This window comes from Phaseolus vulgaris, chromosome 6 (genome assembly GCF_051622355.1).
Source record: "Phaseolus vulgaris cultivar YP4 chromosome 6, ASM5162235v1, whole genome shotgun sequence".
NCBI classification, from domain to species: Eukaryota; Viridiplantae; Streptophyta; class Magnoliopsida; order Fabales; family Fabaceae; genus Phaseolus; species Phaseolus vulgaris.
In genome coordinates this window covers 30,157,799-30,184,977 of record NC_143503.1, presented here as the reverse complement: position 1 = coordinate 30,184,977, position 27,179 = coordinate 30,157,799, and the positions used below count along the sequence as shown (strand labels likewise).

At 32.8% G+C, this 27,179-nt stretch overlaps 2 protein-coding genes across 2 annotated transcripts; one reads left to right on the top strand and one right to left on the bottom strand.

Moving 5' to 3' along the window:
- Positions 1–5,474: 5,474 nt before the first annotated feature.
- LOC137832032 (U3 snoRNP-associated protein-like EMB2271) lies at positions 5,475–9,618 on the top strand. The gene is made up of 7 exons (XM_068639998.2): positions 5,475–5,995; positions 6,078–6,417; positions 6,824–7,048; positions 7,277–7,505; positions 8,013–8,191; positions 8,644–8,709; positions 9,407–9,618. Exons 1-7 carry the CDS (start codon positions 5,601–5,603, stop codon positions 9,479–9,481), a joined length of 1,509 nt encoding a protein of 502 aa, XP_068496099.1. The 5' UTR covers positions 5,475–5,600; the 3' UTR covers positions 9,482–9,618.
- Positions 9,619–10,281: 663 nt separating this feature from the next.
- Positions 10,282–25,756, bottom strand: LOC137832031 (SIT4 phosphatase-associated family protein). The gene is made up of 19 exons (XM_068639997.2): positions 25,349–25,756; positions 23,930–24,033; positions 20,962–21,048; positions 20,811–20,886; positions 20,661–20,735; positions 20,315–20,368; positions 18,856–18,915; positions 18,491–18,607; positions 16,063–16,157; positions 15,744–15,946; positions 14,630–14,727; positions 14,325–14,428; positions 14,084–14,249; positions 13,802–13,924; positions 13,525–13,607; positions 12,849–12,990; positions 12,068–12,097; positions 11,679–11,749; positions 10,282–11,563 (listed from the first exon to the last, which is right to left on the bottom strand). The coding sequence occupies exons 1-19, from the start codon at positions 25,385–25,387 to the stop codon at positions 10,996–10,998; spliced, it is 2,295 nt and encodes a 764-aa protein (XP_068496098.1). The 5' UTR covers positions 25,388–25,756; the 3' UTR covers positions 10,282–10,995.
- Between the last annotated feature and the right edge of the window lie 1,423 nt (positions 25,757–27,179).

Below are 27,179 nucleotides of genomic sequence, written 5' to 3'. Positions count from 1 at the left end.
TGTTAGTTCTTTCATGGTAAACTTGGTTCTTAGACAATTGTATTCGCTACTAGTGACACAGTAGAGGGTGACAACCTGATCTTGCACCTTCATCTCTTTGGTTGGGCCCTTCAACCATAAAGTTTCTTTCATAACTTTTTTCATGATAATGTACTTTACTTTAGTGGTTGAAAAAGTCACTACCTTCTGTAAATTGGCCTTCCAACTAATAGCAGGATCATAAGCTCATGAGAGACTTTTTTTGGTGTGTAAACACCTAATAAGGTTCGAGTAAACAAATCATTCTATGGGATCATCTCTGACAGAATGTCTAGTTCCATCATAAATTATAACTCTTTCAAACGGCAATTTGAGTAATGGATAATCCATTTAAGATTTTACTAACAAGCTCACCAAGATTCGACATGAACTTGCTAACAATGCTCACATCATAGGTTATATCTTACATGACTTGTTGTTAGTAAGAAGAACTAAACCTCCTTCAAGTTTTGTAATCTTAGAATCGTAAACAATTTGGTGTCATATGAAATGAACATCCCAAGTCCATTGTCCATTCTCAATCATCACCACTACTCGACACCATGAGGACTTCTAATATTCATAATCGTCATTCAACAAAGCTATTTCACCAAATGTAGACAGACCATCTTACTATACCCAAATGCAATCCTAGCTTGCATCTTCATTTGTAGATTTTCTTCTTCATTGTTTTGCTTTGAATATCTTCTACGGATGATGAAGACTATTGCAGAAGCATGAATAATTGTAAAAATTTGGAAGAGATGAAAATTATTACTATGAGTATAAGTGAGGTTAGGTCAACACTTAGTTTCTAGAGTAAGGTTAGCCCAACAATACTAAAAGGATTCTAGAAATTTGTCTAGCAAGAAGACAACTTTAGAGAGAACTTTGAACAAGTAAAAGTGTCTCAATTGGACAACATTTCATTACTCAAATCAAAGTTAAAAATAATGTACAAGAGACTCTTACTTATAGGAGAAAGTCTCTTAAAACCTCTCAAATGAGAGTGTGAGAAGTGTGACCACCTTATTGGTGCAAATTCTCTCCATTAAGGAGAAGACATGTGGAACATCATGCCTTCCTTGCCTACCTCATGTCTTCCTTGCCTACATTTCTATTTGCATCCCTCTTTTACTATTTTACACCCTACTTTCTTTCCTATATACATTCTTCTCTACTTTAGCCCAAAATACAAGGCTTAAAACTTCCTAACTACTCTATACAATATGTACAAGGCTAAGAAGAAGAAAAATATTTTACAAGATCTTTAATAAGACTCGATCTTCGTTTATCTTCTTAGTCGAAAGTTTCGAGGTCGAATGGTTTTCGTCACCTAAATAATTTATCAATATTATTGGCCTTCTTTTTGCCTCTCTAGACAAAACCTTCTAGTATGACTTTCCTTATTTTCATCTTTGTGCGTCCTCAACTCAATCATTTTTCTACCTCCCCTATTTTCACTACCAGACAGTATACCATTTACTATAAAGTCATCTATAGCACTAGATGCCTTAACTTCAAACTTCTCATTCAACTCATTTGAGCTTAAAGTAGCATGAACCTCTTCCATAGAAAGAGACTCTCTTCCACTCAACAATGTTTCCTTCAAATGACCATACGTCTTAGGCAATGAACACATTTTTTCTTGTCATTCTTCGTCATAGATGACATCAAGCTTGGATTCACCTCTAAAAGTTTCTATGAGGCCTTGTTGAGCCAGAAAAGCACACATCTTCACATCTTCATCCTACACAATTCAAAATTGTTTGGACCAATAAATTTCATAATCTCATACTTTGTGGAAGTTACGTTGATTGATTCCACACTTATTATACCAATTATCAAGTTCTTCCGAAGAAAAATACAAAGAGATTTAATGCTAATAAACCATGAACATTTCATATAAAAAAAAATCAATACGTAACCTCTAAAAAAAATATATTAAAACAATGAATGTGTAAAACTTCTTTTTTACACACTATTCTTTAAGTTTATTTATACTTTAAATTTACATTTAAGTAAAATATAATAAAAAAAATATATATGAACATAAAATTATAGTAGTTGAAACCTAAGGGCGATCCATAAGTATATCCTATTTTTTTTATTATGTTTTCTCATAAATATATTATAATTTTATTTCACATGATCTTTTATTATATAAAAATAAAATAATAAAATATAATTATATTGAAATTATGATATAACTTTTTTAATTATATAGAAATAAATACGCTAAACACTTATAATTTAATTATATTAAAAGTATGATTTTTTTTTCAATCAATAGAAAAGTTTCTTTTTTTTTTCACTGATTTTTTTATTTTTTATTATACTAGTTTGTATTGTAATTTAACAATATTATTAAAAGTAATTTGGAAACAATTTATACTAAAGTAGAGAATTTCCCTTATATGGGATTAAAATTTAAATAGATATGAATTACTCTCGTAATTAATTTTAATTTTAATTTTTTAAAATTTTGTTATATTCTCTCATTGTGTTAACCTCTTTTTTCCAATCTTTTTTCATTATCAACAACCTGCTATAAGAAAGAAAAGGAGGAAAAGTAAATGAGAGGAACATAATTCCCATTAAATATCATTTGTGATATTCCTCGTTATTAATTAAAAAATATTAAATTTTAAATAAAGAAAATACTGAAGTAAGTGTAAAAGTATATATTTGTATACATGATATTGCAAGCATGCAATCTGAATAATATAATCTTCAAATATATTTCTTTCAACAAACAATCATATTATTTTCAAATAAATTTAAATATTTGAAATTGGAGATAGTTAGATAGAAATAAAGTTGAGTTAAGAAAATAATTTTCGAGAAAATATAATTTTCCCATCCAATTGAAAATAAAGTAATATAAACTCTGAAATAATGTTCAAAATTAAGCAATTTTTGCTATTATTATTTAAAGAAGATAAAAATAAATAAATTTGGAGTCCATAAACACAAGCTATGAAACCTCTTAAACCTAGTTTCTTTCATTTAAGATTTTGCTAACGAACTCACCAAGATTTGACATAAACTTGTTAATAATGCTCATGTTTCATGACTTGTTGTTAGTAAGAGAACTAAACCTCCTTCAAGTTTTGTAATCTTAGAATCGTAAACAATTTGGTGTTATATTAAATGAACATCCCAAGTTCATTGTCCATTCTCAATCATCATCACTTCTCGACACCACGAGTACTTTTAATGATTCATAATCGTCATTCATCATAGCTATTTCACCAAATATAGACGGACCATCTTACGAGACTCAAATGCAATCCTAGTTTGCATCTTCATTTGTAGATCTTCTTCTTTATTGTTTTGCTTTGAATATCTTTTATAGATGATGAAGACTATTGCAGAAGCATGAAGAATGGTAAAAGTTGGGAAGAGATGAAAATTATTACTATGAATCTAAGTGAGGTTAGGCCAACACTTAGTTTCTAGAGTAAGGTTAGGCCAACACTAATAAAAGGATTCTAGAAGTTTGTCTAGCAAGAAGACAACTTTAGAAAGAACTTTGAACAAGTAAAAGTGTCTCAATTGGACAACATTTCATTACTCAAATCAAAGTTAAAAATCGTGTAAAAGAGACTCCTATTTATAGGAGGAAACTTCTCAAAACCTCTCAAATGAGAGTGTGATAAGTGTGACCACCTTATTGGTGCAAATCCTCTCCATTGAGGAGAAGACATGTGGAGCATCATGCCTTCCTTGCCTAACTCTTGTCTTCCTTGCCTACATTTCTATTTGCATCCCTCTTTTACTATTTTACACCCTACTTTCTTTCTTATTTACATCCTTCTCTACTTTAGCCCAAAATACAAGACTCAAAACTTCATAACTACTCTATACAATTTTTACAAGGCCAAGAAGAAGAAAAATATTTTACAATATCTTCAATAAATCTCGATCTTCGTCTATCTTCTTAGTCGAAAGTTTCGAGGCCGGATGGTTTTCATCACCCAAATAGTTTATCAATGTTATTAGCCTTCTTTTTTCCTCTTTAGACAAAACCTTTTAGTGTGACTTTCTTTATTTTCACCATTGTGCGTCCTCGACTCAATCCTTTTTCTACCTCTTCTATTGTCATTCCGAGATAGTATACCATTTACTATAAAGTAATCTCTAGCACTAGATACCTTAACTTTGAACTTCTCATTCAACTCATTTGAGCTTAAAGTAGCATGAACATCTTCAATAGACAAAGACTTTTTTTCACTCAACAATGTTTCCTTCAAATGACCATGCGTCTTAGGCAATTTTTCTTGTCATTCTTCGTCATAGATTACATCAAGCTTGGATTTACCTCTAAAAGTTTCTATGAGGCCTTGTTGAGCCAGAAAAGCACACATCTTCACATCTTCTTCCTATACCATTCAAAATCGTTTAGACCAATAAATTTTTTAATCTCATACTTTGTGGAAGCTATGTTAATTGATTCCACACTTATTGCACTAGTTGTCAAGTTGTCAAGTTCTTCCGAAGAAAAATACAAAGAGATTTAATGCTAATAAACCATAAACATTTCATATAAAAAAAAATCAATACGTAACCTCTAAAAAAAATCTTAAAATAATGAATGTGTAAATTTTTTTTTATACACTATTCTTTAAGTTTATTTATAAAAAAATATACGAACATAAAATTATACTAATTGAAACGTAAGGGCGATCCATAAGTATATCTTATTTTTTATTATTTTTCTTATAAATATATTATATTTTTATTTTTACTTTACATTGTCTTTTACTATATAAAAATAAAATAATAAAATATAACTATATTGAAATTATGATACAACTTTTTAATTATATAGAATTAAATATGATAAACACTTATAATTTAATTATATTAAAAGTATGATTTTTTTCAATCAATAGAAAAGTTTCTTTTCTATTTTTTTCTTTGTTCCACTGAATTTTTGATTTTTTATTATACTAGTTTGTATTGTAATTTAACAATATTATTAAAAGTAAATTGGAAACAATTTATACTAAAGTAAAGAATTTCTCTTATATGGAATTAAAATTTAAATAGATATGAATTACTCTCGTAATTAATGTTAATTTTTATTTTTTAAAATTTTGTTATATTCTCTGATTCTGTTAACCTCTTTTTTTCCATTTTTTTTTTCATTATCAACATGCTATAAGAAATAAAAGGAGGAAAAGTAGATGAGAGGAACATAATTCCCGTTAAATATCATTTGTGATATTCCTCGTTATTAATTAAAAAATATTAAATATTAAATAAAGAAAATACTGAAATAAGTAGACATGTAAAAGTATATATTTTTATACATGATATTGCAAGCATGCAATCTGAATAATATAATCTTAAAATATATTTCTTTCAACAAATAATTATATTATTTTCAAATAAATTTAAATATTTGAAATTGAAAATAATTAGATAGAAATAAAGATAAAAATAAAATCATATTTGAAGTCCATAAACACATGTATGAAACCTCTTAAACCCTAGTTTCTCCTGTGTCTGCATCTCTTCTAAAAAACCCTACAAACACTCTCTGTATCACAAATTCGAACCTTTGAATCTGAATCATGCCGCGAAAGAAGAAAAGCCATGACCCATTCTTCACCAACGATTCCCGAAAACGCCAGAAGCCCAATGGCAAACTTGACCGCGACGATGAAGAAGATGCCGAGATAGAAAGCGATTTTGATGAAGATGGCTTCTTCGCCGGCGTCGACGACGGCTCCGGTGAGGACCAGGAGGAAGAAACAGGCGCGGAGGCGCGGAAGAGAATCGCGCAGGACTATCTCCAAATGGTTCGGAAAATAGCGCAGAAAGAGAAGGAACAAAAGGACAGTGAGGAGGAAGAAGAAGGCGGTGATGAAGAAGACGAAGAAGGAGCAAGAGACTCGCTCGTGGCTCAGAAGTTGATAAAGGAGCAAAATGAGGAGAGTGGACGCGTCAGAAGAAGCATTGCTTCAAGGTTTGTTTCATTCCTCACCAATTGTTTGTGTTTGCGTTTAGATTTTGATGGAACCCTAAGATTTGGTTGTTTGATATTTTAGGGTGAAAGTGAGTAGTGATGAAGGGTTTAAGGTGTTGGTGAAGCACAGACATAGCGTTACCGCGGTGGCTCTGTCTGAGGATGATTCGAAGGGCTTTTCGGCGTCGAAGGACGGAATAGTTATGCAGTGGGATGTGAATAGTGGGCAATTTGAACGGTATAAATGGCCCAGTGATTCGGTGTTGAAATCTCATGGCTTGAAGGATCCACAAGGCTCGGCTGCAAAGCAAAGTAAGCATGTATTGGCTTTGGCTGCGAGCTCGGATGGTAGGTATTTGGCGACTGGAGGCCTTGATCGCCATATTCATATATGGGATACTCGTACCAGAGAGCATGTTCAGGTGCCTCTTTATTCTTTCAAATGAATAGTAGGAATGTAGTATGATAAGTGGCTAGCATTTTTTTGCTGGCTAAAAGTGCAGATAGAAGAGTAGTTGATTTTTTATTTACTGATTGTTTTGGATTGGGCCGCTTGTATTTGTATTTTTCTGCATTTTACAGTCATTGTTGTACGTTTAGCCTTTTTGTTAAAGAGCTGATTTGAATGTAAACAGGATACTACACAGGGTTTGTTTGACAAAGTAAAATGTGAAGTAATTTACTTGCTTTGGTTTGTTGTTGTCCTTGCTAACACAGTACACTCAATGTTTAGAAAACCATAGGCCTGTTTTCGCTAAATTTTTGAAGATTTTGGACTGTTTAATTTGGGATCGGATTGCTGATATTGGATTGTAATTGGTTTTACAGGCTTTTCCAGGTCATAGGGGTCCTGTTTCTTCCCTTGCTTTTAGGCAGGGAACCTCAGAACTTTTTTCTGGTTCATTTGATAGGACAGTTAAGATATGGAATGTTGAAGACAGAACTTACATGAATACTCTATTTGGCCACCAAAGTGAAGTATTAAGTATCGATTGCTTACGCAAAGAAAGGGTACTGACTGCTGGACGTGATCGTAGCATGCAATTGTTTAAGGTAATCTCCTAGAGATATTTTTAAGTATTTGACTAACTATAATCTATGTTAAGTGTTCATTTATTTCTCCTACTGTTGCTCTGTTCTTTTTTTATCTTCGTCTGGAAAATATTCAAGTGATTGAGTAGAAACTTTTATCAGCTAACTATTTTTTTCTTGGGTTATTCTAATTTCTGTTTTATTGACTTATTATTTTTAACTATTGTTTCTGTATTCTCCCTAATTTAGGTTCATGAAGAGTCACGTCTTGTATTTCGTGCTCCTGCATCCTCCTTGGAATGCTGTTGTTTTGTTAATAATGAAGAACTCTTGTCTGGTTCGGATGATGGAAGCATTGAGCTATGGACTGTAATGCGAAAGAAGCCTGTTTACATTTTGAAGAATGCTCATGCTTTACTGGTGGATAGCATGAAATCTGAACAAAAGGACAGTGAAAGACTTCCCAATGGAAACTTAGGTAAAGTATTATGTTTGTTCAAATTTCTCTTTAAGACAAATGTCTCAATATTGACTGTTCCTTCAACAGTTTAAATAAATTTTTGTCGAATAGAAAATACTTATGATGTGTGCAACATGTTTTCTTTCTTTTTCTTTTGTGCTTTCTGAAAGAGTTGTGATGGACGCACTAAATGCATGTGATACAACATTTCTTGTAACAGATTTGTGAATATCCCTTCATCATTTATTGCATGCAACAATATTCTCTCTTTTCTCTCAGTTGTATAGTTTGTTGTACGAGTTAGTGTACAAGTATCATCTACCTCTTTGAATATGCTGTTTTATTTCCTCCATGATTCTGTATTCACTTACTCCTTTAATGTATGCTCAAGATATAACAAAGAACATCATATTTTGCTGCTGGCTTACTTTTACAATACAGAGGTGTGAATTTATAATACATTAGCTAGTTATAGCTACCCTTGTCTTAATATCCTAAAGTGATACCATTGTCTTCACCATGCAGAAAATGGTTACCACCATCCTGAGAACCACCATTGTATGTCAGTATTCTCTTGGGTCAGTGCAATCACTGTTTGTAGAAACAGTGACCTCGCAGCATCTGGGGCCGGCAATGGTTTTGTTCGATTATGGGAAGTTAAAAGTGATTCAAAAGACATTAAACCTCTCCATAATGTGCCATTGGTAAGTGAAAGGAATTGCAGTTAAACTCAAGTTACTTTTCCTAGATAATTTTTTCGTGGATTTTGATTATAGTTATAGCCTCCGCTGAAAAAGGCTGTTGTTTTTTGTTTTTGTTCCTGTTGAATGTCGCTCTCTCTAGAGCCCTGTTTTTTAGTGAACAATTCTCTCCCCTTCTATACAAACCTTACTCTTATGCCATGTGATGTATCATTAAGGTTGCTCAGAGAATGGTGTAGATACTCAACATGGAAAACCTGCTTCCATTATATAGTTGTCAATTTGTACATAGCATTTTTTTGTTTTACATAGAAATCAAGTTTTTACTTTTGAAGTCAAAATTAATTTCCAAACACGTAATTATTCATCTTTCTGGTTTTGGATTTACATTTGTACTGTGTTATTTGCAGCTTAAGAATCCACTGGCATTTAATCAAGCTTTTTTTGCATTTCAGGTTGGATTTGTGAATACCTTGGCTTTTGCAAAATCAGCAGAATTCTTAATTGCTGGAGTTGGACAGGTGAAGTTTTACTCATGCTATGCACTGCTAGTAATACCATATTCTATATTTGTCTTAACACTTAATGAAATTTATATTTAATGTTATCGTTGACTGAAAACTATCTGAGCATTTTAACTTTCTGGTTTTAAAACTTGACAGTTAGTTGTCAAGGATTAGTAATAGGATGATAATAAGGAAATTGACACGGTGTTAAGTTTTCTTATTAATATTTCTCTTTAACAGGTCGATTTTTTGTGTTCTCTTGTTCCCCACCCTCCTCCCTAAAAATCTTTACTTCCAACATTTTTAATAAGAAACTGTCTCACTGTCAAATTTCCAGTTTTAGCTTGTGATTGTGAGGCATCTCGTATTATGTGATTAAAATTACAGAATTGATAGGATTAAAGATTTCACACATCCTAATTTCGTTGCACTCAGATGTCAGTCTTGTCCACAGCTGTAGTAAATTTTGCACTTATTTGTATTTCAACTATAATGGGATTCAGCTCTTTAGGTGTTTGGTCAAAATGTGTAAGGTGGGGACACATTTGCTCCTATCCATATTTTTTCTTCTACTTTTTTTCATTAGGGCCTGATTAGCATATTCCTACGTATGAATATCCATTTATTATCTTGTTACTCTCTTTTTCCTGCCATTGTAACTGTTAGAATTAGTGGTTTTTCTTCTGTCAGTAAAGATGTATTTTGCTTGCAGGAACCTCGTCTTGGAAGGTGGGGACGTAACCCTGAAGCACGAAATGGAGTTTCAATTCTTCCTCTTAAATTGTGAGATGAGGCAATGAACATTGTACCTCCTCAATTTTGATATACGAAATGTAACATTGAGTTGAATGTCTGTCTGTGATCTTAATTATATGTATTGGTTACATTTTTTTATTATAAATAATTTGTTTTTGCACGTTTGTATATGATTTTGAAATCATGGAATGATTTTTTTCAGCAAAAAGATTAATGACCACTAAAATTCAGAAAAAGTCCTTTTCCGCACCACCTGTTTCAATACAGTTCAACTTTCCAATGATCTAAAGCCTCGTAACACAAATTTATCAGATGTACTAAATCTTCATCCTCGTTTCAGGCAGCTTTCTACTATGCATATCATGTCCACTTAATTGTGACTACTGAGGAACTTAAGTTGCCTACATTTTTTTATAAATTGAGTGAGAATTAAAACAATACAAATTTAGTGTAGGTTGATAAAAGACAATTAAGGTAGTTTCCTATCATAACATAGCAATTAAGAACTAATAAGGTTTGTATTTATCAAAATCTATTTATGGTTCCTGTACGAATTTATCATTGAGGTAAATACTTTTAATGTTTGTTCGCTTATCTGACATTGTCGTTAGTTGAAAGTGCGTTTTAGGATGTGTATTAAGAGAATTTATTTTATACCATTTCATTACCAGAACTTCCGTTTGACCAGAATCAGAAATGAAAAATGTTACTACGCATTAACGGTATGTCCAAAATTGAAGATAATGCATTCAATTAATCAATGATGTTTATTTTTACTCTAAAAAATTACTGGTTGTTCAGAGTAATATAACCTAAATCGTAAAACACTACTCATAAAAGATCAATGCATAGAAATTCAATGTAACTTGTTACATCCAACCAGGAAGTCTTTCCTAAGTTGATTCTGAAGCAACTTATACAATATACTGGGACAAGTCAATACAAGTTTCAGAACCCGAAGGTTCATGTAACAATGAAACGAATCTTGTTCATCTCAGAAAACTCATAATTACAAAACGTCCTCCCCTACCCCCCATGTTTTGGTCTTTTCCCATTTTCAGTATGCTTTCTGAGGTTCAAGTCCTTATCAGCAACCATCTCAAGCTCTTCAATGCTAAAGACCCAACATCATTTGAGCTTGGGCAAGGAACTTCCTATAAAAATCATCATACAAGGTTACTTTGAACGATTGAAAAAGTCAAGCAAGGAACCCATTTTCATACCGAAACATTTGGATCGGAGAGACGTATTTATATGAACAGTTAATACGAAAAGGGGGAAAATTTAGTAGCACCTAATTGGGCGAGCTAAACATTTGATATGAACAGGTGAAGAATTCAGTACCACCTAACAGCATGAGCACATCAAACATTGAATTTATAGCTTCAGAAGTTGGTGGGAATAAAATTCAATACTCCTATTAAAAAAAAAGCGTGCAGAGAGGTCTAAATGCTCTTGCCCAGTCAGACTCCAGGATGCACTTTTCCCACCTGATTAATTTTGCATGATTAGCTACCCAAGCCAGTTGACAGGAATTTACATTATCTATTCATGTTCGACTCCTTTATTGTTGTCAGTTGTGTCCTTGTTACCGTTTCCTCCTACCTCAGCGACTGACCCATCCACAGAAGTTGGTGCACATGAACTTGGATTTTCACTAACTGTTTTAGTTGGCTCAGAGGTTACAGGGCTGGAGTTATCGAGAGACACTGATTGCAAATCAGTAGCTAACTGCTTATCCTTTGTTACTGCAACACTGGATGATAGAGATGATGATTCAGCTGCACCAGGATCATTGTTATCGTTGTTCCCAATTTCCCCATTCGGAAGAACATCAGAAGGGTCATTGGCATCTGAAGATTCCCTCCACTCAACCCACTCAACAGGTTTATCTGTCCCACCATGTTCTAATTTTAGTGCTGCTTCGGGAGAAGATGTTGCAGTGTCAGCTAACTCCTCATCCTCACCAGCAACATCATCTCCACTGGCTTTTACAATACCCTCCTCAGCATTAGGTGATGGAGAAGCAAGGGAACCGGTTGAGCGCTCATTGGCCACTCGATCTCTATCCTCCTCGAAAGCAAACCAGTTGGAATTTGTGAATAGAGATCCACTGCATATGCCAAGCCATAAGGTATACATCCAAAGAATGTGAAGAACAACTAGGCAAGACGTTAAATACAAAGTAGAAAACTGACACATACGATCAAGAAAAGCACACCATTTACCTTTCATGGTCATCTCCCAACCGCAAAGAAGATATAACAACTTCTGCAGATTCATCATCAAAATAGACATCCTGCAAGATTCATACTGTTAGATATTTTATCATGATAGTAAATCAAATCTCAACCAAAAATCCTAAGACACATTAGTAATGTCTATTAATTTACATAAACATGAGAAATCAGCCCTAAAAGAAAGACACTTGCAAACTTCTATGATGGAAGCCATTAATTTGCTTAGCACAAAGCTGCAGATAGGCAAAATTTATGTGATGGAGGAGTTCAAGTCACTATAAGACATATTTATATTAACCTGCACAAATTCAACTATATATTCACTTAACCTAAACTCCAAGACTAGATTTTAACATATATGGAGGAAAATATTATACCTCATCATCTCTTTCAAGAGAGCCATGAACCTGAAACACACACACATTGGTCAGGAATCAAGAGCTAAACATAGCATATAACTACTAATGACACAAATCGATAAGCAGTAGTATCAACCCAACCATAAACAGGAGCATAATAAAGAATTATCACCACCTAAAAATGAAATCAGCCATCAGAATTTATCATTCTACAATGCACAATGAACAAATTGGTCACTACATCAGCCGTCACATACTTTGAGAATAAACTATTAACTGTAGACAAGTAACATAACTCCTATAAAAAAACATAAGAAAGCAAATACTGGCAAAGCCATGTGCATTCACTCTGCTCTGATAAGCTAAGAATGGGAAGGGATTTGACTCTTGCAAATCAGTTTCTCAAAAAGTTGTAGACTGCCTTTAATACCTAACGTAAAAGTTCACATATAAAAAGTTCTTTTGATATAGTCGAATCTTCTTGATATAGACACCATAGAAATAAATTTTGCAGGTATTTCATATACTTCTGGCCATTATGGAGAAAACAATTCTAAGGGCCTTGTGAGCATAAACCAACATCATATCATCAAGTGAGTGTTAATGACATTGATATATATATATATATATATATATATATATATATATATATATATATAATAATAATAATCCTTTATCAATCTCAGAAAAATTCCAGATATTTTTGTTCTTCCATTCAGAGCTATACAACAAATGACACTACGAAATGCACATTCAGCTGCAGGCAGACAGGAGATGCCCTGAAAGAACTGTAATGTACCTCTTCAATGTCATCATTATTGTAAATGCCATAGCGGAAGGCTTGACTTAAGTTATTTGCTAATGCCGCAACATCATAGTCCCGATCTTGATAATCATCCTCGTCACTATCCCTATTTCTGTCATGCAATGCTGTTGGCCTCCTGTAACAATCAATTAATTAAGAATCATCAAAAGAGACCAATACATAACCACATGATGACCTACTTTGAAGCTACATAAAAAATACACTCAATCCCAACAGTAATAAGAAAAGTATTGAGTAACAGGAATCAAGATCGTGCTCAAGCTTGAGGTTCCAAGCATGTATGACAGATCAGCATGCATACAGTAGCATAAAAATAGACTTTTGAAAAGGGACTACGTATTCTGGAGGTCAAAGTTCTCTTGGTTCAGCGAGCAATGGCCTATTCCTCTAATGGGAGCATTTATCTCAATTGAGAAAGGTATATTATACTCTGATGATTCTAATGATTGCTATGACGTTATGTTTATGGCTCTAAGAAAAAATAATAAAATATCAATCTGAACTCCAAAGATTCTAACCAGGACTTCTAAGAGCATGATGGCCTTCAAGGAAACAGGCAAGTCTTAATTTTTCAGCTCATTCAGACAGTGCGCATGCAGATTAACCATGGAATATAACAAGATAGTGCCAGCTAAGAAAAGCAACATACCCACAAGCCCATTGATAGACATTCTCCACAGCATTGCGATTGGATAGAACACCCAGGTACCAATCTGTCCAATCACTATTTCCCTGTCAATTTAAGAAGTTTGAAAATCAGCTTCAAGACTATGTACTAAACTTTTAACATTCATTTTGTTCAAATACATATTAAAAAATCAGACAATTACTTACTGGAAAAAGAAAGAGAATTGATCAAATATCAGAACTAAGTTTAAACATTCACAAATCATACCACAAAACTGGCTGGAGACATAATAACAGACCTGCAAATGTTCCTGAATCACACTGTTGTTATTCCCTAATTGGACAAGTTTGTTAGCTATACGGGTTAAGTGTCCTATGCATCCTATCCTGGGCGCTGATTTACCCTCAGCGGGTATTGTTGCCTGCAAAAATATTTGCAGACATAGAAAATTAAAATATGTATTCATCCCAAAATATTTTTTAATTTTCATTAAATATTGTATCAAAACATAGAGCAGAATAAACCAATTTAACAATACAATACTTCCGTGCAAGGGAGAGGGGGCAAGGGAATCATGTACCTTGTTTGTATCAGCTTCCAACGTGAACTGCTTTTCTGCCTGAATAATTTTCCCAACAAAATCACAATGATGCAGAAGGTGTTCCAGAAGAGAAGAATTCTTACTCTCCAAGCAAGATGTTATAATGTTTTCCACATGGTGATGCAAAAAGTTATTGTATGGGTACCTACAACATTCAAACATTGTAGCAAGGCATGAGACTAAATGACATGGCACAAGATACCAGAATAGCAAAACTTACTCAAAGAATAAGTCTATAATTCTTTGCACTGCTCCAAGATCAATCAATTTCTTCTCAGCAGCTTCACCACCAACAGTTACTAAGACTGATATGAACTCTACAATCTGAAAGAATAAATGTTCAGTTAATATTATTTATGAGCTACAAACTTTTCAACTCTTCAAAGATCGTGAACCCCAAACATTAAAAAGACAATAACTTCTGAAGGTATCATCATGACAGCACATGTTCAAAAATAGTCTACCAATTTCGAACAGATTCCAATCAAATATACAAATAGAGCAATTTCAAAATAATTCATTTACCTTTAAACGATGTTTACCAAGAGGTGGTTGTAATTTGCCAAAAGTAGTTAGCAAGAGATTTTCGGCAGAAGAAACATCTAACAGCTTGAGTAAATCACCTGCAGAGTAAGAGCTAGATCAGCATTGTTTTTCTCCTATAGAACCAGTCACATAAAAATTTAGAAAAAAAGAATATACATCCAGACATAAATAACTCACGATTAAGTTCGAACTAATTTAGCAAATTGAAGTGAACCATTTTTCAAATATGAAATGAAAATCATAAATCAGTATAACACGAATTTTACATGTTAGATGTGATTATTAGTGACGACCTGGCTTACAACCTAATTGAAAAGCATAAAATTTATTTTTTGCTTGAGGGGAAGGGGTGTTTTAATTAAAGCAATGGAGGAGAGAGGGAGAGACCAAAAGAATAAGGAAATTGGAAAGAAATAAACCAATAACCCCAAGAAGAGTGTTAGGCAACACTAATACACTCTTCTATTGCTTAAAACTTATTGATAACCAGAAAATCATGAGATGTTCATTAAATAAGGATATGGGACCTGAATGTTAGTGATTTCCAATAAACTTAAACCCACAAGAGTGTGTACCTAGAATTTTTCTTCTCCCAAAAACCACATTAAGCCATTCAGAAGTAGCATATTATATTACATTGAAATCAACTACACACCAGAAGGCATAAGTAGCATGCACAAATTGGTAACGAGAATTTATGACCTATGATATGCAATTACCACTGGCAAAATTTGACGAGGTACTTGTGCACTTTATTCAGTGGTTTCTTTGAATTTTAAATATGATAGAACTAACAAAAACTCCAATATAACCCTAAATACGGCTACACAAACATTAGCCTCAGCTTAATGCAGCTGTAATCATGAATACCACCACAACACTATTCCAGAATGAGACAGCCAGCAGTCATGAGAAAGGCTCCTCACAATGTCATTTCAGTGGCACTTTTGGCTGAAATCTGAAACTACCAATTACCATGGTGGCTATTTGAGAACATTATATATAGCTCAACATTATAATGCTAACAAGATAACTTTTAAGATTTAGAAGAAACAGGTTACTTGAAGGTCAAGGTGAATGGATGAAGTCTTACCTAGGCTTTCTAGCATGCCTTCCACAGTCTCAGGATTTGCAGTTACAGTAGATCCATTAGTCATTTGGCGATTATATGCATAATAAGCTCCAAAAGTATGTCTCTTGGGGTCTAACAAAGATATGCATACAGATAAGGAGTTTACAAGAACAGATTTTGGCCGAGAGACTTCCAGTGCATGACGGAATAATCTTCCTATAAAGCTGCAGATATATGACGAAAAATGTTGGTTAAAGAAAAAGATGCACAAACTTCCAAGTGATGAAAACTAATCTAGGATTCCACTAATAACAAAAAGCAAGTCCTCAAACAAATCTACCTAGGACTGGAGATTTTTGCAGAAAGCCCTGCAGGAGCAAATCGTGTAATAGCACAGAGAGTTTCTGCTGCATTAGCATGTATTTCTGGAGAATCCTGTAAAAGACATACCAAAAGAATGCATAGTCAATGAAAACATATAGGCTGGCCTTCGTAATAAGGAGAATTTGGTTTATAAACATTATCCTTATTCTATTTATTGTACGTGTTTACTGTGCAAGTCATACATATCCTTATGTGCAAAAAATAAACCGCCTAAGTGAAAAAGAAATTGGCATTGTATATTTGTTCTAAAACTCAAAAAAAAATCTAAATGCATCACAAATACATTTTGAATTTAATCTACATGATTGCTTCCTCATAACCTAAATATTTTGTGGGCTTTCATATTTAAGTTGGGTGACTTTTCAGATATAATTATGTTCTGTATATTATTAATAATAATGTGAGTAATACGTCATTAGGCTTCAAATCAACATTTTTATAAAATTCCGTTATTCCCAAGTAATCATTATAAAAAAAATTAACATACAGGAAACAGTTGTCAATCCCAAATAATGGTGTGAAGTGGTCAACCCACTAAATGCCATTGCGGGCTAGAGGGGAGCAGGATGGCTGCTGTTGTAACTAATTAGAATAAGAATGATTGAAGAGGGTACAAAAAAGAAAATCAACCGCAAGGACGAAACAAGACTAGGCAGCAAAGATCAATGTCAGCTAGAAACAGACAATTTTGCCAGAAAAAATGCCTAAGAGATCTCAGGGACATAAAGAAACTACGGAGAGAAGAGGCTGCAGTCACAGCTAGGGTGAAAAAACATTGAAATGGCAGAAATGTTGCCAGAGAAAGGTGGTACTTGGGGTTGAGCATGGGTTTCACCCTTTTCCCAACCCAACAAAAAAATTGTGACCAACCCATTTATTTAACCCAAACCCAACCTAATCTATACCCTAAATAAGTGAGATAATACTGGGTTAAACCAACTCTGCTATACAATATATAAATTTTAGCATTACATAAATTCAAATAATAGAAAATACTTATAAAACTTAAATTAAGCTATATTTAAAGTAATAAATTGATACTAAATATACTGTTAGGATCCATTTACATAAAATGTAAGGGTTAGTAAAAAAAACATTGTATAGAATGCATTTTAAATATATCCAACTATTAAATTTCATATTCTTTTAAATTAGATCATGTATCCAAACCTTCATACAATTTTAAAGCTATTTAGAAGTTTATTACATTACTTCATTTTAATGTATAATGATATTCAACAGTTGGATTGATTAAATTTGCATTCTATAAAAAGTTACTGAAGGTGTAATTTAAATAACTTTTCACCTGGTGTAAAGAATCCTAACCAATAAATATAATATCATGTTATACAAATATTCAATATTAAATAAAAAAGTTATTATATTAGTAATACACAATTATTCATTAAACTTGGAATTTCAAGACAACCTTCCAACTAAACCATGTGGATGGCTAGAAACACAATCTAACCTCGTCCTTAAAAAATGCATCAGGTCTGCTTTTAAAACCAAAACCTGTCCAAATCAACTTTGAGTCAGGCAAGGCTAGCAGATTGGATTGGGTTATGCTCACTTCATACTAAGAGCATGCAAGTGACTGCGAGAATAGGATTTCATAATTCTGATTCAAAGGAGAGGAAAAATCCTTAATTAACCCCCACGATATGAGGCTCTTTCATCAGTAAAAAAAAAATCTCCAACACACTTCAACAGCACTCACTCACTCCAGCTGCAATCTTCCAGGATTTTGTCTGGCTAGTGGCGGATCTTTCAAGGGGCCAAGAGAGACCATGGCTCCCCCAAAACTTTTCTCTAATTTTTTTTTTTATATATATATATACACACATCAAATTATACTTTGGCTCCCCAAAATTCTATTCAAGCTTTTGGCTCCCCCAAATTCTATTTTCAAGCTTTTGACTCTCCCAAAATTTTCAATCAAGCTCTGCCATTGCCTCTGGCTATTGTACAGCCATTAAAGCATGTTTCAGTCGCTTCACAACATAATTCAGCAACAGCACCATTATGTGTGCTATTGACAACTATGGAAGAAAATAATACCTCAAATAGAAAAGAACATGATACAGGTAGAACTGCCTCACTCCGAAATTAAATGGTTAATACAAGTCAAATGAGGCACCATGATTTATTATTAAAGTAGTAATAAGAAAAGACACTGACAAATAAATATTAAAGTTCATATGTTCCATATGGTCATAGAAATTCATACAGTATCAAGGTGCACATATTTAATTCACTTATTGACCTCATATATCAACTTAAAAAAATTACCTATTAATTTAATTCATCCAAACACCGACACATAGAAATAATAACATATTCAAATCCTCCACAATAGACTTCCAAAAACTGATGATACTTACTGAAGAACTGAATTTATCCACAATCATCTCAAGCACATTAGTATCTTCAATCCACTGCATTGCATTCACATGACTTACATACATATGTTCATCAGCACCAATCAAGCGTATCAAAACCTGTTATTTAGAAGAAAAAATTACCAATAAAATTACAGATATACAAAAACACACATGCAGAGAATAGAGAGGAGTAGAAATTCAAACCAATGAAAGTAACTGATTTCTAAAATCTAAAAATACTAATTCCCATGCACATATCCAGGCAATAAATACGAGTAAAACGATTTGAACTTACAGCACCAAAGATAACGCTTAATAGGTGAGTACAGAACCATTAAAAATAAAATAAATGTCAAAAACCCAACCTCCATGATAGATGTGATTCCAATCAAGTCAACTAGTTTCTTCACAATTTCCTGGTGAGCCTGGTTAGAAACAAGGACAACATATCAGCAAACTGATGATAAGTGCAGCCCAATGAATGCTAAGTAAGACATCAATAAAAATAGAGTAAATTACACAAACACCCCCAAGGTTTATGGAATTAAACTAACACCCCAGTCGTTTTAATTCTACACAAACGTCCCATTTGTTTTAGAAACATTACATTGTCTCCCTATGATAGCCAAATGCCAATGTTGCTTAATAAAGAGGAAGTCAGCAAGGAATTTGTGGAGGATATTGAGAACTTGGGTGAAGATGAGTGAGGAAGACAGGATTTAAAGATATATGAGACGTGACTAAGAAGCATGGAAAGGAGACTTCAAAGAGAATATGTACACTATATGTTGTCCCTTTTCTTCATAATATTCTCTAAGCTTGTGTTTGGTTGTGGAGTGATTGTGTGATGAATTCAAGAAAAGGAAAGAATGGTGTGGAAAGGTGGTGGTTTGGATGAGGTGAAAGGGAGTGCACTGTAAAAAAAGGGACATGAGTCCCAGTTTCTTCCATTTTTTTCGTGTAACATAAGGGAAAAGGAGGCAAGGATGAGCTAGCAGTGATTTTCTACCAAACTGCACTAGTATTTCAAGTAGACCCCTGCTAGTGAAGTTTGAAAAAGGAGAAGAGAAAGGCAGTGAGGGAATTGTGGAAGGAGTGTTCAGTTCAAAAGAGCTTGCAAGGAAGACAAAAAAGAAAAAGAAAGTAATAATAGTGACGATTTTTTCGAGATGGATGATGTTGTGTACAGTGATGAAAATGTTCACAAAATTGATTGTGTATGGAGAAAACAGGAGTATGAACAGTTGTGGTAGTGTAGATTCGTAGTTGAGTAGGGAGCATGTAGTTCGACAGAGCAGCTACTCCACTGTGCTTACCAAATTGATGTTGATTGTGGTAACTTGGTTGAGTGTGAAAAAGGATATATTATGACATATGACCTCACTTTCCACCCATTTCTTACCGATTTCTATTCTTTTCTTTTCTCTTCCACTCCCTCAATTTCTTTCCTTCAACCAAACAAAGGCTAATTGTGAGTGCTGGGTACTGAATCAGAGAGGAGTGTGAGGACAAATTCTTACATATACAAATCTGTATTTGTTACTGATGGCTTATTAAATAAAAATAAGTAACAGAATTGAGGAATATGAATTAACAAAGCAATAGCACAGCTCTATTTTTCCAGAATCATGACATAATCATAATATTATGTTATCAAAAGAGGATGACAAAAAAAATCATTCCTCAGACCAACCAACTAGTGTTATTTACATAAATGCATTATTGTCTGCAATAATCATTTTTACACAACAGTTCAATGTGTAACCATACAGCATTGCAAGAAAGATATGTCTAAATAAAATAATAAAGAAGTTGTGGACTTACTTGAACATATTGCATGAAAGGAACTGTCTTACGTAACAACAGGCATACAACTACCTAGCAGCATAAGAACTTAATAAATACAATGGTCAAGGTTATTCGTAAAAGGAACTTTGAAAATGAAAAGAAATAATTAAATTAAAAAGAGAAGGAATGAAAATTAAAGAGAATGCTATGTCCAGATATCAATGGAAAAGGGGATTAATTTTTACGTCAATAATTTGAGCCAGAGGGCAAAAGTTAACTCTCTAGTCAGCAGACTTATTTTTGGGCAAGCTCAACTGAGCTCACCCCAACTCTGTTACCTGACTAAACATGCAGTAAGCTTCAAGTTTCAATAAATGAGTACCTTGCTAAAATATCCTGCTAGTAGGTTACTATGGGAGTGATTTAAATCCAAAAACGAGAACAGTAAATTCATCAACTGCAAAAAAGGAATGAGGTAAGCACTACTTAAAAATATTAACCAAAAAGGATTTAAAAGTTGTTAATGACTTACTTCCTCATCCTCTATCAGAGTTTTGAGTATGATATCAACTTCACAAGTAAAAATCTCACAAGCAATAAAGGGAAACCTGTTAAAATATTATAGCAATAAGGTTTCACAGCAAATATCCAGTAAAAGTGAAATTTCATTTTGAGCATCCTACTTAAAAGATCGCTTCTTTTCAGCATCATCTGGAGCTTCTTCAATGATGTATCGTATCAGTTGGTCAACCTGTGCTCTTGCAGACAAACTGCAGCAAACAACATTGAACATTGTTCAGGGCAAATGAATTAAGAGGGTAGTGTGGTCGAACAATCACACAATAATAGATCACATTTGAAAAGAATGAAGGGAATAATTCATCCCAAACGCAACTATCTTATCAGTATCCAAGCCAAGGGAATGTATAATTTAAAACCTAGCACAGAAAAAGATACTCCAGACAACCATCAACTGAACTGAAGTCAACAAAATTAGGTGTGCAACCAATTATCTTAATCTTTTAAATACTTCAGAAACCAGAAATAAACCAATTTTATTTACATCTTTAGAAGAGAAAGATACTGGGAGCTGCACCAAAGAGGCAACCCTTGCCCTAACAATTAACAAAGAATGATGTGCAATTGCTAAAAGTCTAAACTTTAACACAGTGGGAAATAGGAATGTCTATTAAAAACTAAGATCCATTAAAAAAAATCATACTGATATTACTCCTCTGTATTAATATTAGTCCTTACTTTTTCCATTCATTGATTTTAGCCCCTCAATTTACCAATAACATACAATGTCACTATAGCAACATTTAATCCAAACTATCTGTGAACATGAATGTTGCCTGGAAACTTCATTAAATAGTATAATCAATGGTGATCAATGCATCTTCAATGAAAAAATTCAATGTCAAACACGGTTTAATGGGAGCATGTAACTGTGAGCAGTGTCAGTGTAAAAAATTGTGCACAGTTAGTGAGTCAAAAGTCATCCTTCAAATGACTTTCAAAATAACAATTGTAAAAGTTAACAAAGTTATAATATATGACGACTAGTGATTTAACAATAGTGTAAAAACATATTTTATTTAAATTCTTAATGAAGTAGTTTAGGTGGAAAATCATATGTAATCCAGGTGGTAAATTGGGGGGACAAAAAGAAACAAATTGACAACACAAGGACTACAACTAACATAAAATTATAAGTATTAAAAACTCCATTAAATCTGGAAAGACATATTGTTTTGCATCAATTTGAAGAAATTTTAGTGTCAAGCTATGGATCAATTTGCATAAAGGTATTTTAATTTCTCAAATAAAATATGCCTTAGATATCCTAAAAGAAATAGGTACGATTGTTTGTAGAACTACGAATAATAATATGGATCCGAATCAAAAATTCTTGTCAATGCAGAGTGAGACCTTCTCAAACCTAAAATGATATAGAAAACTTGTTGAAAAACTTATTAATCTCACTCTTACTATACCTAATTGTGTTTTTTACTAACAATTGTGTTTTCATTGAAGGCAATATGTTTCCCGGAAAAGCAAGAAACAAAATGTGATTGTTCGATCCAGTGTCGAGTATAGAGTATAGAGTATAGAACGATGGCATCATTCACTTGTGAACTTGTGTGGTGGATAAAACAATTCCTTCAAGAGTTGGAGTTTAGTCAAATTATCAAATGAATGTGTATTGCCATAACCAGAGAATTATTTTCATTGCTTTCAATCCAGTATTTCATGTGATGATTGTCCATGTAGAATGTAATGTCGTTTTGTTCGAGAGAATTTGTTGTCCAATTTGCACAAATTTTGCCAGCTTCAATAATCAACTTGAAAATACTTTGACAACTCTTTGGAAGATCTCGAGATCAATTTATATATTCCAGCTTGGTACTACAATTTGAGGAGGATTGTCAAAATTGTTTAACTTGTTTGAATGGGTTAACTTGTTAGAATAGGTTAACTTATCTTTTCTATTACCTATTCGTAGGTTGTTCATATCTTTCTGTAAATCTCTAATATAAGAACCCATATAAATATACAAATCAGTTAAGAGATGAAACCATAAGCATTATTTCCATGTTTTCTCTCTCAAGTATCACTTAGGATTGGTTTTCCTATTTCCTCATATTCCATGTTACCTAGTATTTCATTATCTACATCCTTGTTTAGCCAGAATTATGATTTAGTATTAAAAAACTTATCTCTTCATGTTTAAGTATTAGTGATACAGCATAACCATATCAACATTAACTTCATTCAGAGTATTTAGCCTCTATTCTCTTTACACATAAAGCCCTATAATTTCACTCTATACATTTCATATTATTATTATTATGATTATTAAATGTAGGTAAAACAAAGACACTTTTTTAAAATTGTACTTTCAAACATTTATACCAATGAAATTATTTTCCTTACATAAATAACAGATAGTGATTCTCATAAGTTTACTGTGATGAAAACCTCATGCACTGGGCCACACTTTTGACATTAGTAAGAGTTATTATACTATAAGAAGAATTTCTCCATCCTTTCTTCACTCTCCTTATTCCTGAACAATATTTACTTTTAGACAAAGGAAAGTAAATGAGTATTATTTCAATGGTTAGTTATTTCACATTAATAACTGTTAAGACATGCAAAACGAGTATATCCCTTAATCCTTATTTGTTATCACCACCAAGCTGACAACTTGTTAAGTTCTGAATCAGAATATCAAAGTAAAATTAGGATAAAATGGAAAATCAAAGCCATATTTTGTTTCCTAATCTAATTAATTAAAACGTAGAGGCTCAAGTCCAAATTGTTAAAAAACAGGGTAGGGCTCGCTTTATCTCATCTTCACCCGTAAATAATAATATTAAGCCAAAAAGTACTTGTTCATAAATCAGTTTCTATGATTCTGATAAATAAATTATAATTCACTTCTTAATGATAGTTTCTGAAAAACAAAAGCAGAAAACGGAAAGCAACAGGGTGCATGTTAAGATACTGTTTTGAAATATACTTCTAGAGTGAGATATTTCTTGTATCTTTTATGCCAAAACAGTTATCAAAGCATGCACTAAAAAATACAGTACAATAATTTGAAATATGAAATCCATTGGCAATAGAAGAAAAGAAGAGCATTACAAATTTATAAGGCGACTATTGAGAGCTTTGCATTCCTGAATAATTTCATCCTCATCAAGTAGTTCATCCAAAGTAAAATTATCCTTATCCAAAATGGTCTCCACCTGCAATATAATACACCAAACAAATAGTAAAATCACCATACCAATAGGCACCTATATTACTTTGAAAAGTAAATCAAATAATCTATTCTATACCCCAAGAAACAAGCAATAAATATTGGTTTCAAGCCTTTCAAAAACCATCACAACGAACACACTCACATGTATGCATAAGAATTGGGCATACTCATTTTCTTTCTTGCTTCTTTTTGTTCTCTAACAAGCTTCTCTTTTCCATTTTGGATGACATAGTGTCCTCCTTACAGATGTTACTACTCAAGCTCTTCTTCTACTAAACTTAATTTTACAAAAAAAAATCCTCACATTGATAATGTACTGGTCTAGGAGAGAAGGAAGAGAAAGAAGGCATAACTTAGTCAAAACTAATATCAAAGAAAATGTTACAATGTTCAAGTTACTTGTGAGAAAATGCCTTCTAACAAATTCCAGAAGACAATAAGAAATCCTCCTAACAACAAATAATAGAAGAACTAAAAGAAACGAAAACAAGCCCTCCAAAATCTTCACATATCCATTATGGAAAAAAATCTGTCCACTAACAATGCATATAACAACAAACCAAGGCCAAGAACACAAACCTATTTCACAAAAAGTGAGGAGAAATAAACAGCATTAAATGTGGGCATTTCTGTACAACCGAATGCACTATATAACTATGTAATGTACAGCTAGCAGCACAGTTGTTAAATATTTAGACAGGAAAAAAGATATACACGTCATTGCTAAATTCAAATACTTCGACAATAAGTGGCAGTTCATCATCCTTACCCTGTTTTAAGATAACTAAAATCTGTCACCAACCCAGGTCATGTAAAAACAAGAAACATTAGTTTCTTTCAATCTATCTACAAACAACAAAAATCCAAATTCCTCCGCATTACTACATTGATCAGTAACGCACTCCTCACTCCTGTTATCGATCTTCATATATCACTTTCAAAATTCTTAAATACAGAGACTACCCAAGTGTCCTCGACCTGATGTGGCACTAACTACAAACTGGCCAAACATCGCAAGCCATCGCTTCACAATCAGGTACAGAGTTACATGCACCAATTCAATTATTCAAAACATCCGATTGATTAAACAAATTAGAGAAAAAAAGACACTGGGATCACCCGAAGAGTAAATTAAAGACAATAACGCTCAACATAGTCACACTTCTCAAGAAACAGACGGAAAATCAAATCCAAGCAAACACCGCATCGAGGAAACAACCGAAACCACCACAAACACACACGAATCAGTGTCGGCGCAGCTTGCGCCAAGAATCGAAGAATGAGAGTGCGGAACTCACCGGCGACGCCGTGGACAGGCCAGCCATGCGCCAGAACATGTTGAATTTGTGAATAAATGACTGGGAATCGAGAAAGCGGAAATCCGAAAACGGATCTGGCAGCCCAGAAACCCTAGTGATGTGCCCCGAATCGAATTGGAAAAATTGTTATCAGAACGGAAACCCTAGAATCGGAAACGACGAGACAGATGAAGATCGAATAGAGAGAGACCAAAAACAACCTTCAATCGCGGGAGAAAGATTGTTTACAAGTGATGAATGAATAATAGCATCACAACCATCATCGTGTACCATCATATATATATGAATTTTAATTAAATTCAAATTTAAATAGCTGGTGCCAGGATTTATTTTTCTTTATGCGCTTTATTAATTTAATTTTATTAAAAATATCAAAATTTGATGAACAATAATGAATTGTGATAGATGATAGCTTTTATTTGAATTTTTGAAAAATAATAATTTAAAATATGTAAACAAAAATGTTTGTAAGAAATTGGGAGTTAGTAATAAAATACACTATTTATGATTGCTCCTCTAAAGTTGGAGGATTATTGTTGTTGTCCACTTGCCAACATGAAGCATTCAAAAAGTGCTCTCAATTGTCCAGATTATATGCTCCTCTGTGATTATATGTTATATGTTATATTTGTATATTTTAAAATAAATCATTTTAATTGTATATAATTTTTAATTTCAAAAGTATAGAGAGCAAATAAAGTTATTAAGGGTGTATACAAAGACTGAAACAAATTAAAATAATATATAAGGAGAAAATTTATTTTAAAACAAGACATACAAATTAATGCTTTGCTTGTCGAAATATGGCATAAAAAAATGCAATACACATTCATCAGTGTCCATAAAATTGACCAAATGATTAAAAAATATACTCTAGTGTGTATTTAATTGTTATGTTGACTAAATGATTAACTGAGAAAATGATTAAGAAAGGTGTCTAGTTATCGGAACTTCTTTTTAATTTCATACGTATAATATTTGTATAGTGATTTACAAATAAGTGTTTCACTTATCAAAATATGGCATAAAAAATTCAATGCACATCAATTAGGTTCCATAAAATTGACCGAATGACTAAAAAATATCCTCTAGTGTATTTAATTGTCATGCTGACGAAGTGATTAATTGAACAAATGATTTAATTTAAGAATGTGTTTATTTTATTCTTGTTGAACTAGAGGATGTTTCACTGAAAGCAATTGATTTTTTTGCTTTTATTAATGTTTTATAGTTATATCATAATTGTACTATCTAACCTATTAAGAACATAATAGTTACTTGGGATACTTAGGTTAAATTAGTTGTAAATTTAAACGATTCGAATTTACTTAACATTCCTTTTTTTATGTTACAAAATCAATCAATCAATCTAAATTTCGTAATTATCATATATTGAATATTTTACTAAACTCAAAAATATAATTATATTATTGAATAAGTATTAACTCAATCTCATATATTCATCTAAATATTATTATATTCACCTAGTCATAATAAGAGCATTTATTAAATTGAGCATTGTTGAAAAATCGTTTGCAAGTATATCACTGTTCATTTTTTTCATTTACAAAACTTGACGACCATTTACACATGCATCGTATCATATCAACAATTTGGACATCTACCTTAGATGATTTTAGCTCATCCTCAATAAGAACATTTGACGTCATCACGAGACTCGAGTGAAACTATACTCGGACCACAACTTTTACTAAAGTCAACCTAACACATCAATATCATCATGTCGCGAGATGAATCCATATTCCCTCGAAACTCTCAAAACCCATATGGAGATTATTATCCTTTAGAG